Below are 13,329 nucleotides of genomic sequence, written 5' to 3'. Positions count from 1 at the left end.
TCTGCCAGGAAACACTTTCTCCCCAGGGCACCTTCTTGGCCTCATGGACCAGGAACAGTTATTCCCTTAGAGGCAGCTCCTCTCTGCCACCCTGCTGCCCCCTTACCAGACCTTCCTACTGTCGACACTGAATCCTACTCCTCCCACTTAGCTATTCTCTGGGGTCCAAGAATAGGAAGCAGAACAGCTGCAAGAAATGGCATATGACACTTCCCAGGCATGGTGTAGTTTTCTGGGAGAATGAAGCCAAAAAGTTCCACTAGCGACCCAAAGGTTATGAGCCACTGGTCGACCCGGGATTGGGATTCTTAAAATGCATTCACATTCTTGTTAACCGGGCTGTGCCCGGCTCTTCCGTAACTTGTGTGTGGAAGACCTGTGTTCCTTGGGTCCTCTGGAACGTTCATTAGGCAATAAATACGTGTAGGGCAAGAGTTGGTGCAAGCGATTTGCTGGCAGAGACACCATGTCTGCCTTCCGGGCTCACCGCTTAGGGGGGAACACTTCCAGACGCTTGCAGCAAAACTCAGAGGCCACCTGGGGTGGCTCAGTCAGTTGAGCGTCAGACTCTTGATTTCAGCACAGGTCATAATCTCATGGCTTGTGGGATCGAGCCCCGCATCCGTCTCTGTGCTGTCAGTACAGAGATGCTCTCTCTCTCTCTCTGCACCCCCCCTTACTCTCTAACTAAATTCATAAACATTAAAAAAAAAAAAAGAAACCTTGGTAAATTCCATTATTAGGGCTGCTTGAGCAGGAGGAAGGTAGCCCAGGAGAGGTGACATTTTGCCTGGGCCTCAAAGGATGAGTAGGAGTTTGCTACACAGAGAAGGCATGGGGAGGCGCGGGCCATGGTATGAAAAGTGAGGAATTCGGTGTGGCAGAAGCAGTGGGGCAAAGGGACAGAGAGAAAGGGACTAGAGCTCAAGGGCCAGAGGCTCCAATACGGAACAGCTCCAGCATGGGGGGACATCAAGGCATGACCCCCTCAAAGGTGGGAAGGGGGGGGTGATTATGAGCACGGGCTTGGAAGTCTGACCGACCTGGACTGCAGCCTCAACTCTGCTCCTCACTAGCTCTGGGACCCTGGGCAAGGCAGCCTCCCTGAGCCCAGGTCTGTAAAAGGGAGATGAGTGTGCTTGCCTCCTGAGGCCGTGAGAATAAGATAATGCACACCAAGTGGCTGGCACGGTGCCTGACACGTGGTACGAACTTAATGGACGTGAGCTATTAATGTGGCTTTATAGTTGTTACATGCAGAAGGAGGGGTGCCCCCTTGAGAACACGTGTATGCTGCTGCTGAGAGCCAGGTGTCTCCAACAGCTCATCCAGGAGGCGGAAATGTTACTAGGGGACGCTACGCAGCCTTGACAGAAGGAACGCGGAGAGCCACAGCCAGGGCTGAGGGGGGTTGTGCCAGGCACGTCAGGCTCCCTGAGCTCAGCAGCATTGAGGGAACGGTGCATGAGAACGCAGGACTGGAGTCGGACCGCTCGGGTTTGAGTGCCGGTTCCACCCCTCAGTAACCATCACCCACTTGACCTCAGTGTCCTCCTCTACCAAGTGGGACAGTAATAATGACCACACTATGGCATGGTTTTGAGGGTAAGTAGATGTATGCGGCCTCAACGCTTATTGTTCTTTCGTATCCTGTCACCTCGTTCTACTCGGCTCCTTCTGAATAGGATTCGGATTCTCAAGTAAATTTGCCCTCTAAAGAGAGAACGCGCAAGGAGAGGGACCGACTTGAATGCTACAGGCTGCTTAGCAGTCATGCTGCCAGCATAGGTTAATAAATTGCTGATCTGGCTTATCAATCAGTGGCTTGCTTGGTTGATTTCTCAGAGCCTGGTCACCCCTGGGTGAGCTAATGAAATTGACTCTCTCAACCTAGAAGGCTCAGACCCAATTGGGTGTGGGGGTGGCTCCTCCAAGGAGCACCCACCCAGGAGGCCTCCTACAGCAGCCAGCAGGCTTTGCTCTTGGAAGGAAGAGGAATGAAGTGATTTCCGCCCCTGCCCTTGGCCTATAGCCACGGATGCTTATCTACGTGGTGCTCTCTGGGATAGCCTGCCCCAGATTCCAATACCATTGCACCTGTCGCTGCAACTTCATGCCTGCGAGTCAGCTGCAGGCTTTCCCTCATTTAGTCCCACCAATATTTATTGAGCACCTACTATGTTCCAAGGAGCTTGCCTTCAGAGAATTGACAGTCTAATGAAAGCAAATTATCAGAGATTACATTATGAGCTTGCATTCATTACAGGGGCAAGTAGCCCGATAATCTTGGGTGTTGGTAAGCATCGTTAACTAACGTTTTGGTTGGGAGTGGACATCTTGGTTATAGTTAACATCTGGCAGCTAAGATCTCAGCTGGTTTGACCGCTGACATCTGAAAGGACATGGGTACTTCCTAGAGTTGGTGGCCAGCTGAACACAAGAGGAGGAGCATGTGGGAGGAGGAGCATGGGTTAGGGGCAAGAGGCAGGAGTGGGTCTAGGAGGCTATTAATTTACATCTGAGTTGCCCTTTCACACACTAATCCTTTATCTCATTTCTGTCGCCCAATATGCCCTGGGAGGTGGGAATTACTATCACTATTTTACATACAAGGAAAGGAGTCTCAGAGCCAGTGAGTGGCTTGCTGATGGTCATTTTTCTTCCGTGCCGGGGGATATCAAGCCATGACCCCCCAAAGGTGGAGAGACGGGGGTGATTATGGGCATGGGCTTGGAAGTCCGCCTGACCTGGATTGCAGCCTCAACTCCGCTCGTCACTAGCTCTGGGACGCTGGGCAAGGTAGTGACCATCTGTCTCCTACTCTGATAGAGAAGCAGGCAGAGTGGGCTTGCCGGGGGAGGGGGCATGCACAGAGGGCAGAGGAGCCAAAGGCAAACTTTCCTGGCTCACCCTGTTGGCTGGGCCCCCTGGCCACACACTTGGCCTGACCCTGCTGTGTCCAGGACCTGGGCTTATGTCTCTTGTCCTCCCAGAGGTGAGGCTGGGGGAGCCACGCCATGGAGAGGCCAGCTCAGAGTCAGCAACAAACAGGCACCAGATGCAAAACGCTGGCCTTACAATGTGTTGAGTCAGCATAAAAAAATAGCTCGTGGACCATGTCCATCCTACAGAAATGCCAGCATGAGTGTGCAAAACAGCACGCCCAAGGCCATTTACAGCAGCGCCGGTTCTAACAGTGAAATACTGGAAACCCTAAACTCTCAACTAGGGAATGGTTAAATAAACTACGGGCAGCAGCCCCAAGGCAGAAACATCTCTGATATACGCTATTATTAGAAAAGAACAAGCTGCACAAAAATCTGCCTCATACGATCCCCTTTCTGTAATAACAACAACCCAAAAACTCACAAAACTATATGTCATACAAGCCTATATAGCAAATACCTATAAAATGCATGTAGAAAGGTCCAGAAGGAGACAACTGATCGCAGCACTTACCACTGGGCAAGGCAGCGAAGGACATGCAAATAGCATTTGCTTTATCTACATACTGTAAGATTTTGAAAACTGAAATATGTGAACAAATGTCTTCATATTTTATTTAATTAAAAAGTTTTATTTTTATTTCATTTTCTATTTTTAGGGAAAGAGAAAGCATGAGCAGGGGAAGAGGGGCAGAAGGAGAGAGTTTCAAGCAGGCTCCCTGCTCAGCATGGGAGCCCAACACAGGGCTCGATCCCACAATCCTGGGATCATGACCTGAGCCGAAATCAGGAGTCGGACGCTCAAACTACTGAGCCACCCAGGCGCCCCTAATAAGAAATTTTTAAAAGAAAGATTACAGTAACATACAAAAAAGTTGCTGAACCTTCTGAGGAATCTGGGGCACAAAGAGTGTGAGGGACTTGCCCACCTCACACAGCCAAGAGGACAGCTCAGATCTTCTGACCTCAAATCCTGTTCTCCTTCCAGCATGTGACACTGCTCTGGGATCCGGTGTGTGTGTGTGTGTGTGTGTGTGTGTGTGTGTGTGTGTGTAGAAGGCTGGAAGAGGTGGAAAGAGAAGCACAGAACTCAAGGCTAGCTGAGGCTTCCTGGGGGGCCACAGGGAGCACTGGGCCCATCTGGCCCTGCCACCACTTTCTGGGCCAGAGGGTGAGCCTGGGCTTCAAGGATTCTGCAGGAAGAGGCTGCCAGCCTCAAGCCCTGTGCCTTTAAAGGCTGGGATGCAGGACAGGGTGAGGGCGTAGGGGAGCGGAGGAGAGGCACTGAGTGGAAACCTGGGTCCATTTGTGGCCTGGTACCAACAGAAGTTATTTCTCTTGTCTTCACTGACCTGAGTGTCAAAAGTTTAAATCTTACATCTTCGGGAGCACCTCTAGGCAGCCACTGAAGGAACAGGGTCTGGCAGGTGTGTGAGCCAGAAGGCCTACCCCAGGATAAAAGGGGAGCAGTGTATGGAAGTATGTGGAAGAGCCCATGTGTGGTCCTCTGAGGTAGGGCATGAATGTAATATGGTGCTTAAGAACATGGACTGGGGAGGGGCACCTGGGTGGCTCAGTTGGTTAAACATCCAACTTCGGCTCAGGTCATGATCTCATGGTTCGTGGGTTCGAGCCCCGCGTCGGGCTCTGTGCTGACAGCTCAGAGCCTGGAGCCTGCTTCAGATTCTGTGTCTCCCTCTCTCTCTGCCCCCCCCCCCTCATTCTCCCTCCCTCTCTCTCTCTCTCTCTCTCTCTCTCAAAAATAAATAAACATTAAAAAAAAAGAACATAGATTGGGGAGTCACACAGACCTGGGTTCAAATCTTGCAACTGACTATCACTAACAGGTAATATCATCGGTTACTAATGATGCACCAGTCACTTTGTTAAGTGCTTTGCATATGTTAATTCACTTTCAACAACCTACATGTTGGGTACTATCATTACCTGCATTTTAGAGATGAGGAAACGGAAGCACAGGGAGGTTATACGATTTTATCAGTTCACACAGCTAGAATACGGCAGAGCATGGATTTGAACCCAAGTACTCTGCTCCAAAATTTGGTGCTCTGAGTTACAAGGTTAACATTTACGATAAGGGTAAAAGTTACCATGGTAGTTGAGAAACTATCAAGTTCCAAGTGCCAGGCTGTTTTCTTTTTTCCTTTCATGTATTATTTAATTACGACCACGACTTTGTGGAATAGTTCATATTAGGCCCATTTTAAAGACGAAGCAGGTGAGGCACAGAGGAGTCAAGTAACCTGCCCAAGGTCACAGTGGTAAGAGGATGAGCTAGATCTTGAAAGTCATTTGGGTGGGGTGCATGTGGCCACCTGGAGGGCTCCCCTGGCCCTTCTCATAGCACCTCTTCCTGGTTCTGCTCTGCATCTGAGAGCAGTGACTCCTGCCCTCCCTGCCCCAGCATGCCAGTTAGACACTCCTCTGCCCAGCTCCTTACAGGGACTCTGAACCGCCCCTCCCTCAGTCCCCCACCCCTGGTGGTGGGGGGGTGGAGCTGGGAGGAGGACTCCTTTCACTGTCTCCAGGTTAAGGTATTGGTTTGAAGGGCTTGGTTTGGGCAGGGCATGGGTTCCTGAGGAGGACTGCCTCAGGAAGTGAAACCGAGGTAGGTCCTGGGAGGGGGACACCTAGTGCACTTTCCCCCTGAAGGAGCAATTACCCGTCAATCCACGCTCCCCGCTGCTGCCCTCAGAGGAGAGCGCTCAACTTCGGAGGGTTCAGATGAGGCCGCAGGTGAGGTGTCAGGGCTGTTTTAGTGGTGGGTAGCAGAACAGAGAAGGTTCTCACTAGATCTTTCAGGCTCACGTAAAAAACTGAGGCGAAAGAGCCTCTGAGCTCTGAATGAAATAAAGGTAAGTCTAAAATAAAATGATACCCCTGCCTTGGGTTTGGGTAGCCATTTTTGCTTTTCAAAGTGTTTCTCTAATTGTGAAGAAGGTAGGGCATATATCACAGCCCTGAGTAAAAAAGCAGGGGCGGGGGCAAACAGGAGTCTCTTTCCAGAATCCTCCAGATGCTGTGCGGCTGGCCTAGGCCAGTCAGGGGAACATCAGGGACACAGATTCTCTGCTGGGGTTGGATGGAAGCAACTGCTGAAAGCCTGATCTCAAAGGTTGAGAAAGCCTCCCTGGGTTCTTCTGCTGTGGAGGGAGTCAAGCAGCAGGAAATCTCTGGCCTCTATTTTCCCACCTGTGAAATGGGACAAGGAGATAGAGTCGAAAGAATAGCTGGACTGAGAGTCAGGAAAATGGGGCTTTCATCCAGCTTGGCAGCTAACACTGTGTGTGTGTGTGTGTGTGTGTGTGTGTGTGTGTGTGTGTGTGGTTTACGAGGGTGCGTGTGGGGTGGGGAGCATGCTGTCTCAGGGCCTCAGCACAAATAGGTCCCTGTCAGCACTAAGGACTCACCTCAACCCTCCTTTCTTGCAGGGACTGAGGACAGAGGGCTGTATGTATCTTCCCCATGGGCAGGGCCAACACCTACAAAGCATCTTCCTACCTCAGCTTCACTCATCCAAACACCATCAGGCCCTGAAGCATCCAGTACTGACCAACATACCTGTTCTTCCTGCCACCCTGTCCCCAACTCTGGCACTCTGCCTGCAGTGGTCTTTTAACTGGTCTCTCAGGCTCTGGCCTACCCACACAGCTTCTGGCTAATCTTCCTTAAAACACAGAGACCGTGAGGGGCCCCTGGGTGGCTCATTCGGTTAAGCGTCTGACTTCGGCTCAGGTCATGATCTCACAGTTCGTGAGTTCGAGCCCTGCATTGGACTCTGTGCTGACAGCTCGGAGCCTGCAGCCTGCTTCGGATTCTGTGTCTCCCTCTCTCTCTGCCCCTCACCCGCTCATGCTCAGTCTCTCAAAAACAAATAAACATTAAAACACACAGACTGTGATGTTTTCTCAGGTCTCCAATCCATCCAGGCCAGGCAGGGGACAGTTCTGTTCGTATTGGGCTTGTCACCTAATTTCCAAAGTCCCATGCTTAGTTTCTTTCCTAAGTCTCCTGGCTTGGCTTCCCGGTTTAGGTGGCTGGGAGATCCTAGCTTCCCCAAAGAAGGACTAGCTCTGAGGTAGAGCCACACAAGTACTGAGGCTCAGCCACAGCGGGAAACCTGCTGGCCAAGCCCTTGGCCCAACCCGCTCTCTCTCCCTGCCCCAACCCTCCTGCTCTGTCCCAGCCCCTCCACTTTGCCCCATCATCTCACCCAGCCAAGCCCTCATACTCCCCCGCCTGACTTTCCATGAGCCACTATAAAAAAAGCACCGAAGGAGAGGGCACTAGTGGGGTCAGGAGGATAAGCCCTGAGGTACCTGCGGGCTGACTCACCCACTTCTACTGGCATTTGGGTCTGGTGCCCAGTGAGGGGTATGAGATAGGGGTGAGGCAGAAAACCCAAAGCCTCTTGAGAATGCACCAAGGCTGGATGGGTGAGGCCTAGGAGGGGCCTCTTCCTCAAGGCTGGACCTCGGCCCTAAGAAGCCTGGGCTCCCCACCCCTGATCTCGGCCTAGTCCAGCTCAGTGGCCCTGCCCTCACAGATGGTAAAGACTGTCAGAGAGGGGCTAAGGTATCTAGGAGAGAAAAACCATTTGAATTCTAACAGCCCTTCCAAGGCCCAGGCTGGGAGCATTGGGTGGGTCCTCGCTGGAGGTCTGGGGTCTCCTCTGAGGCTTCTCCCCTTTCTCACCCACCCTCCTTGTGGCAGCTGGGCAGGGATGCTCTGAGTGCGTCGCTGGGAGGGCCCCTCGTGGTGCTGAGAATTCTCCACAGGCTAGGGTGGGAGATGCCGGGATGGGCAGATGAAGAGACTGGGCGTGCTGGGTGCTGGGGATGGGTTGGAGCTAGGGGACCACAGCTTCCACAGGACAGAACTGATGCAGGAAGCAGGGTCAGATTGAGGTCAATGGCCTTCTGAGTTGGGGTTCATGGAAAGGCCCGGAGACTGTTCTTGTGGGGCTGGGCCTCTGATGGCCTCTGTCCACCTAAAACTCAGAGGAGGGAGGGCAGTGAATCCAGGGCCCTCCTCGGCTCTCCCCTACCCCAGGGGCCCCAGGGAACCTGTGCATGTCTTCCCTCCTTTGGCCCGGGTGAACAAGGTCAGGAGGTGGAGCTGGGGGATTCAGACCACGTGCTCCTGGCCATTGTTTACATAATCTGGAGGAGGAGCCCTAATGAGACATTAACAGCTAATTAGGCACTGTGGTTCCTCCTCCCCTGTGACTCACCGAGCAACTGAGGCTTTCTTTCCCTGCTCTGACCAGCATCTCTGCCAGTCCTGGCCCCTCGGACATGCCTCTCAGGCACCTATTCGTTCCATAAACATCAAAGGGGTGCCAGGCACTGGGGATGCAGTGAAGTAACAAGCTAGACAAAAACCCCTGCCCTCAAGGAACTTACATTCTGCTGGAGGGAGACAATCAACAAACAAATCAGAAAAAAAGGATGAACAGTGCTGTGGCGAGAAATAAAGCAGGGAGGAGGAGTAGGCAGTGTGTGCGTGCGTGTGTGCTCAGTCACACAGGATTGTAAATCAAGCGAACACTTGAAGGAGGGGACACAGGGAGCTGTGAGTGGATCCGAGGGGACAGATGGAGGCATCTGCAGGTGGAGAGGCCCCGGGCTGGGAGTGAGCCTGCCGTGCTCAGGGGCAGCAAGGAGTTGCACATGGCTGCACCAGAGCGGGCGGTGGGGGGCATGGGAGGAGGTGAGGTCAGGGGGGACCTGCAGGCCCAGGAAGTCATCCCTGGAGGCCCAGCACAGGAAACATGTGACCTCATTCACACTTAACAGGATCAACCCGAGCTGCTGCACTGAGCACACACTGTGGGGGCCACGCCAGTGGGAGGCCACGGTGGCAATTCAAGAGGGGGACCAGGGAGTAGCCATGAAGGTGGAGACAAGTGGTCAAATTCTGCCTAGAAGGTGGGGCCGATAGAATCTGCTATAGGGCCAGAAGTGGGGTGTGAGGAGAGCGGAGGAGTGGAGGATGTCAGCAGGGCGTTTGACTTGAATGACTGGAAGGACAGAGTTGCCATTTACAGAGATGGAGAAAAGGCTGTGGGAGAAGCAGGGGTTCAGCGAGAGCAGGCGCTCAGTTTCAGACATATTAGGTTTGGGGTGCCTATTAGGTTTCCAAATGCGGATACTGAGCGGACAATAGGAAATTCGAATCTGGAATTCTGGGCTGGAGATCAACTGTAGGGCCATCAGCATAAACGATGGTATTCAAAGTCTTGAGAGGATCCTGACTTGAAAGATCCTGTAGAGAGTGAGCGTAGAAAGAGAGGAGTTGATGGCCCTATGGCCCTCGGTGTAAGCAGGGGGACAGGAGAAAGACAGGACAGCTGGTGGCCAAGATGCCCAGGGAAGAAGGTGCTTCTGGGTGGAGGAATGAGCAACTGTATCAAACAGGCTGAGGGTCTGGCAAGATGAGGGCTGAGAAATGACCACTGCTGATCCCGCTGAGAGCATTAACAGGGTTGAGAGAATTTGAGAAGGATTGGGAGGAGAGAAAGGAGGAGACAAATTGGAAATACAGGTATCCCTTGCTTTCTGAAAGTTTGAGTTACATTGTTTCATTTTTACCAAAGACCTGGTAGTACCTGATTTCGCTAGCCAAAAGAAATCCAAAGAGGATTTTCACTTTTACAAAAAAAATGGCGGGGGGGGGGGGGGTAGCATTCAGTATTTGCTTTGCAGTTAGCTGTTATATAGAGGCGGCACACCCAATGATAGAGGCAGCATGCACCCCAGACAACAAGCGGCACCCCCGAGCTCCTTCCCTGGGAACTACACCCAGCATCTGGGCATCAAGCCGCCACAGTTTTGAGCGGTGTCTGTGAGCATCTGTGTTTTATCTCTATTTATTTTGTGCATCATGTCAGCAAGATATGTCCTAAGGTAGCAGAAAAACCTAAGACAGGCTATTTTGGAGGGGGGCTGGGATACTCAAAAATTTTTTCATAGACATTAGTTGCTTCTTCGCTTATACCATTTCAGCTTACAAAGGTTTCATAAGAAGGCATTACTTTTGGGGGAAGCTTATCATCAGTGTAGATTCCCTTATAAGGATTTTTGCTCTAAATGGGGGTGCTGCAAAGGGATGTGGGTCAAGAGTGGTGTGTGTGTGTGTGTGTGTGTGTGTGTGTGTGTGTGTGTTTTCAGATAGAAGAAATTATAGCCTGTTTCCATGCTAATGGGAATAGTCCAGTAGAAAGGCCAATACTGATGGGGGCGGGGCGGGGGTGGAACAGGGGGTTTGCTGGAAAGAACTTCCAGCCTCTTCCCAAATCCAAGCTAATAGGAGTTGTCTTCTTTGAGGGGGACCACAGGGGTGCTGGAAGTGGCACCAGGCTGGGCACAGGACACCTGGGTCCTATCTCACATCTGCCAACTCTTAACACCCAGGGCTTCGGATGGGGAAAGCAGGTCTTATAACATCAGTGCTGCCTCCTTCCCTGGGTTGTGGTGGAGATCCAACGAGGTAATAGGTGTGAAAGTGTTTTCTAAAATGTAAAGGGTGGAACAGATGGCTGGGATTATTTTTACTATTCTAACAACACAAGGGATTATTAAACAAATTTAAGGGATTACTATTCATCCAGCCTTCCTTGTATGTACAGCCTTCCTGCTTAGCTGACATACTGGCTGTGATCTGATCCACAGGAAGCCAAGTAAACTCCCCTACTCTCCACTGATGCTCGCCGTGCTCCCCCTCTGCCCTGCACATTGACCCCTCTTCTTCCATTTGTCCCTGGCAAACACTGTCCTCTGAAGCCTCCCGGGTTCACTTCCCCCCATGTGACCCTGCATTTCTCTTTCCTCTTGGTCTTATTCCCCACCCCTTCCTTTTCATTGAAAGAACTTTTTAATGTTTATTTATTTTGAGAGAGAGAGAGAGAGAGAGAGCAGGGGGAGGGGCAGAGGGAGAGAGAGAGAATACCAAGCAGACTCTGCACTGTCAGCACGGAGCCCGATGCGGGGCTCAAACCCACAAACCGCGAGATCATGGCCTAAACCAAAACCAAGAGTCCATGGTGCAACTGACTGAACCACCCAGGTGCCCCTCATTGGAACTTATTTTAAGTAGGTCCTGCCTGGAGGAAAGAGAGTATTGGTGCGGGAGCCAAGAGAAGTTAGTGCTGCATGGTGACCTTTCTGGTTTGCCCGAGATTTAGGGGTTCCCTCAAGCAGTGGGACTTTCAGTGTTCAAACTGGCAAAGTTCTGGGTAAACTGGGAGAAACTGGTCAGCCTAGCCTTGACCAAGGCCACACTTAGTTGATATGCCATCATCTTGCCAGGAAACAGGACAAACCATTTAACTTCTTTGTGGTCCAGTTTTCTCATCTACGAGAGGAAGGGCTTGGAGTTTCACTAGATCCCTTTTTAGTGCCTTCAGCACTAAAACATTCCAACGAGGGACAGGAGGGTCTGGTCACTCCTTCTGCTGGTGTTGGTGTTTACCTTGTGTGCCCCCTGAGAGGAGGTCACTGAGATGAGCTTGCCCACCTTGGCGGGTCCCGGAGCACCATCACATTCAGGTGCCCACCTGAGCAAAGGGCCTGTATTGGGCTCTTCCAGGCAGATGTCTGTCCCTGGCTACCTCCTGTCTCCTGGGCATCTCCCTGCGGCCGTCCTGAGCTCCTCCCCACGTAGCCTCATACCCAGAACGGGGCTCTGCAGCCAGACCATCCAGGTTGTGACTCTGGTCCCCTGCTTCCTAGGATGCTGTGTGAACTCGGGCAAGTCGTTTAGGCTCTGAGCTTCGGGTTCCTCATCTTAACCTGATCACAGCAGAAGCTATTTCACAGAGTCATGGTGAGGGTTAAATGCACATGGAGAGCTTGTTGGTGGGGGGAGGCGTTCAATAAATACCGTCATCATCATCACCATCAACACTCTCAGTTTGGTGACAACAACCAAGACCACTGGGGATCTCCCTTGCTCCAAGAAGCCTTCCCAGATTTTCCCTAGGAGAGCAATGACTAGCTTAGTCCCCGTGGCCAGGGCACCCTCATTCTCTCACCCCTGCAAGCAGCACTGGACCTCCCCAGGATCTAGGGGTGCCTCTTCCCAGCTCTGTCTAAAGCTCCAATCCTGTTACCACCTTCTTCCTCCCCTGCCCAGATAAGCTGGTGTATCTCAGAAACCAGAGAGCATTCCCTGAAAGCAGCGCTGAGCCTTGACCTGCCCACAGGAGCTTTACAAGGTGTCAGGGAGGAGGTCCATGAGGAAGACGGGGATAGTGGAGGGGCTTGGGGAGGTGATCAGAGGCTGAGAAGGCGGGGCCCCCAGGGAGCCACACTCACCAACGTAAACACGCCTGCTCCCAGAGTGGCATACACAGCGTGGAGCCAGGGCACCTGTGGAACAGACACAAAATGGGTATAGGGTGACAGGCGGCAAAGGAGGGCTCAGTCCAGAGACCGGGGGATGTAGCACAGACCTCCCTGGTGGGTTCCCTCTCTCACAGCAACCCCCAACCCTCCCCAGCAGTCCGGAAGACGCCCCAGGACAGAGAGGGGTCCTTGATTCTCTGTGTGCTCAGGGTGCGTCTGGGGAGCCCCAGGAGAACAGTGATCAGGGAGGGACTGGCAGGGGAGTTCCCAGCCATACACAGCCCCGGACTCAGGCTGGTTGAGGGAGACTCAACCTGTTGAACCCCTGTCGTCCTCCCTGCCTGAGTCTGGCCTCAGGCCTCTACCTCCCCCCCCCCGCAGACACACTCATCCCTGTCCTACGTGGGGTCTGTCTGTTCCTCTGTAGGGGAATTCCCTAGCTTTGCCTGGAGGCGTAAGGGGCTCAGAGGTCTGTGTGTGTGTGGTGGGGGGATGGGGGGATCCTATGGAATCCCTGCCAGCCGTTCATGATGCGATTGCTTGCAGTGCCCCTTCCCAACCTTGGCCACCCCTAGGTCTCCGGGGCACCCAGCTGGGTGTGGAAACCCTGCAGGTTTCAGCCATGCCTCCCTCCACGGGGCCTTCCCCCAGAAGATTCTTGGAAACAAAGGCATCCCAGTAGCCTGACCTGGATCAATAAACGGTTCTTTGAAGTTTGGAAGCCACTTCCTGTAACTGCCTCTCCCCCATCCTAGATACACAGAGGGCCCCCAGACCAGCTCCGGCCCCTCCCTTCGTCAACAGGATCCTGGGAATTGCCAAGGAAATGCCAGAACCAATCCTGATGTCCTGGACTTGGAGCCAATACCCTGCGGACTGGGGCTGGGCAGGATGGGGTGGGGGGAAGGGGGAGTGGGGAATGCTGCTTCTAGCCTGGCAGAAAAGGGGCAGTGGGGGGACCATGCACCAAAGGTGGTTAAGAGGAGTCCTGGGTGGGGGTACAAGCACTGAGCCCT

At 52.7% G+C, this 13,329-nt stretch overlaps 1 protein-coding gene across 2 annotated transcripts in view; it reads right to left on the bottom strand.

The window, feature by feature from the left end:
- FAIM2 (Fas apoptotic inhibitory molecule 2) overlaps positions 1-13,329 on the bottom strand; it is a 33,680-nt gene that overhangs the window by 4,306 nt on the left and 16,045 nt on the right. For both annotated transcript variants that reach the window (XM_019419295.2, XM_019419297.2), the window contains one exon: positions 12,284-12,337. In XM_019419295.2, the coding sequence (XP_019274840.2) occupies positions 12,284-12,337 (54 nt within the window). The remainder of the gene's footprint in view (positions 1-12,283; positions 12,338-13,329) is intronic.

Source organism: Panthera pardus, unplaced genomic scaffold, assembly GCF_024362965.1.
Source record: "Panthera pardus isolate Hobbes unplaced genomic scaffold, ASM2436296v1 HiC_scaffold_6, whole genome shotgun sequence".
In the NCBI taxonomy this organism is placed as follows: domain Eukaryota; kingdom Metazoa; phylum Chordata; class Mammalia; order Carnivora; family Felidae; genus Panthera; species Panthera pardus.
Note: the sequence above shows the minus strand (reverse complement) of the source record. Positions and strands in the feature narration are given on the sequence as shown.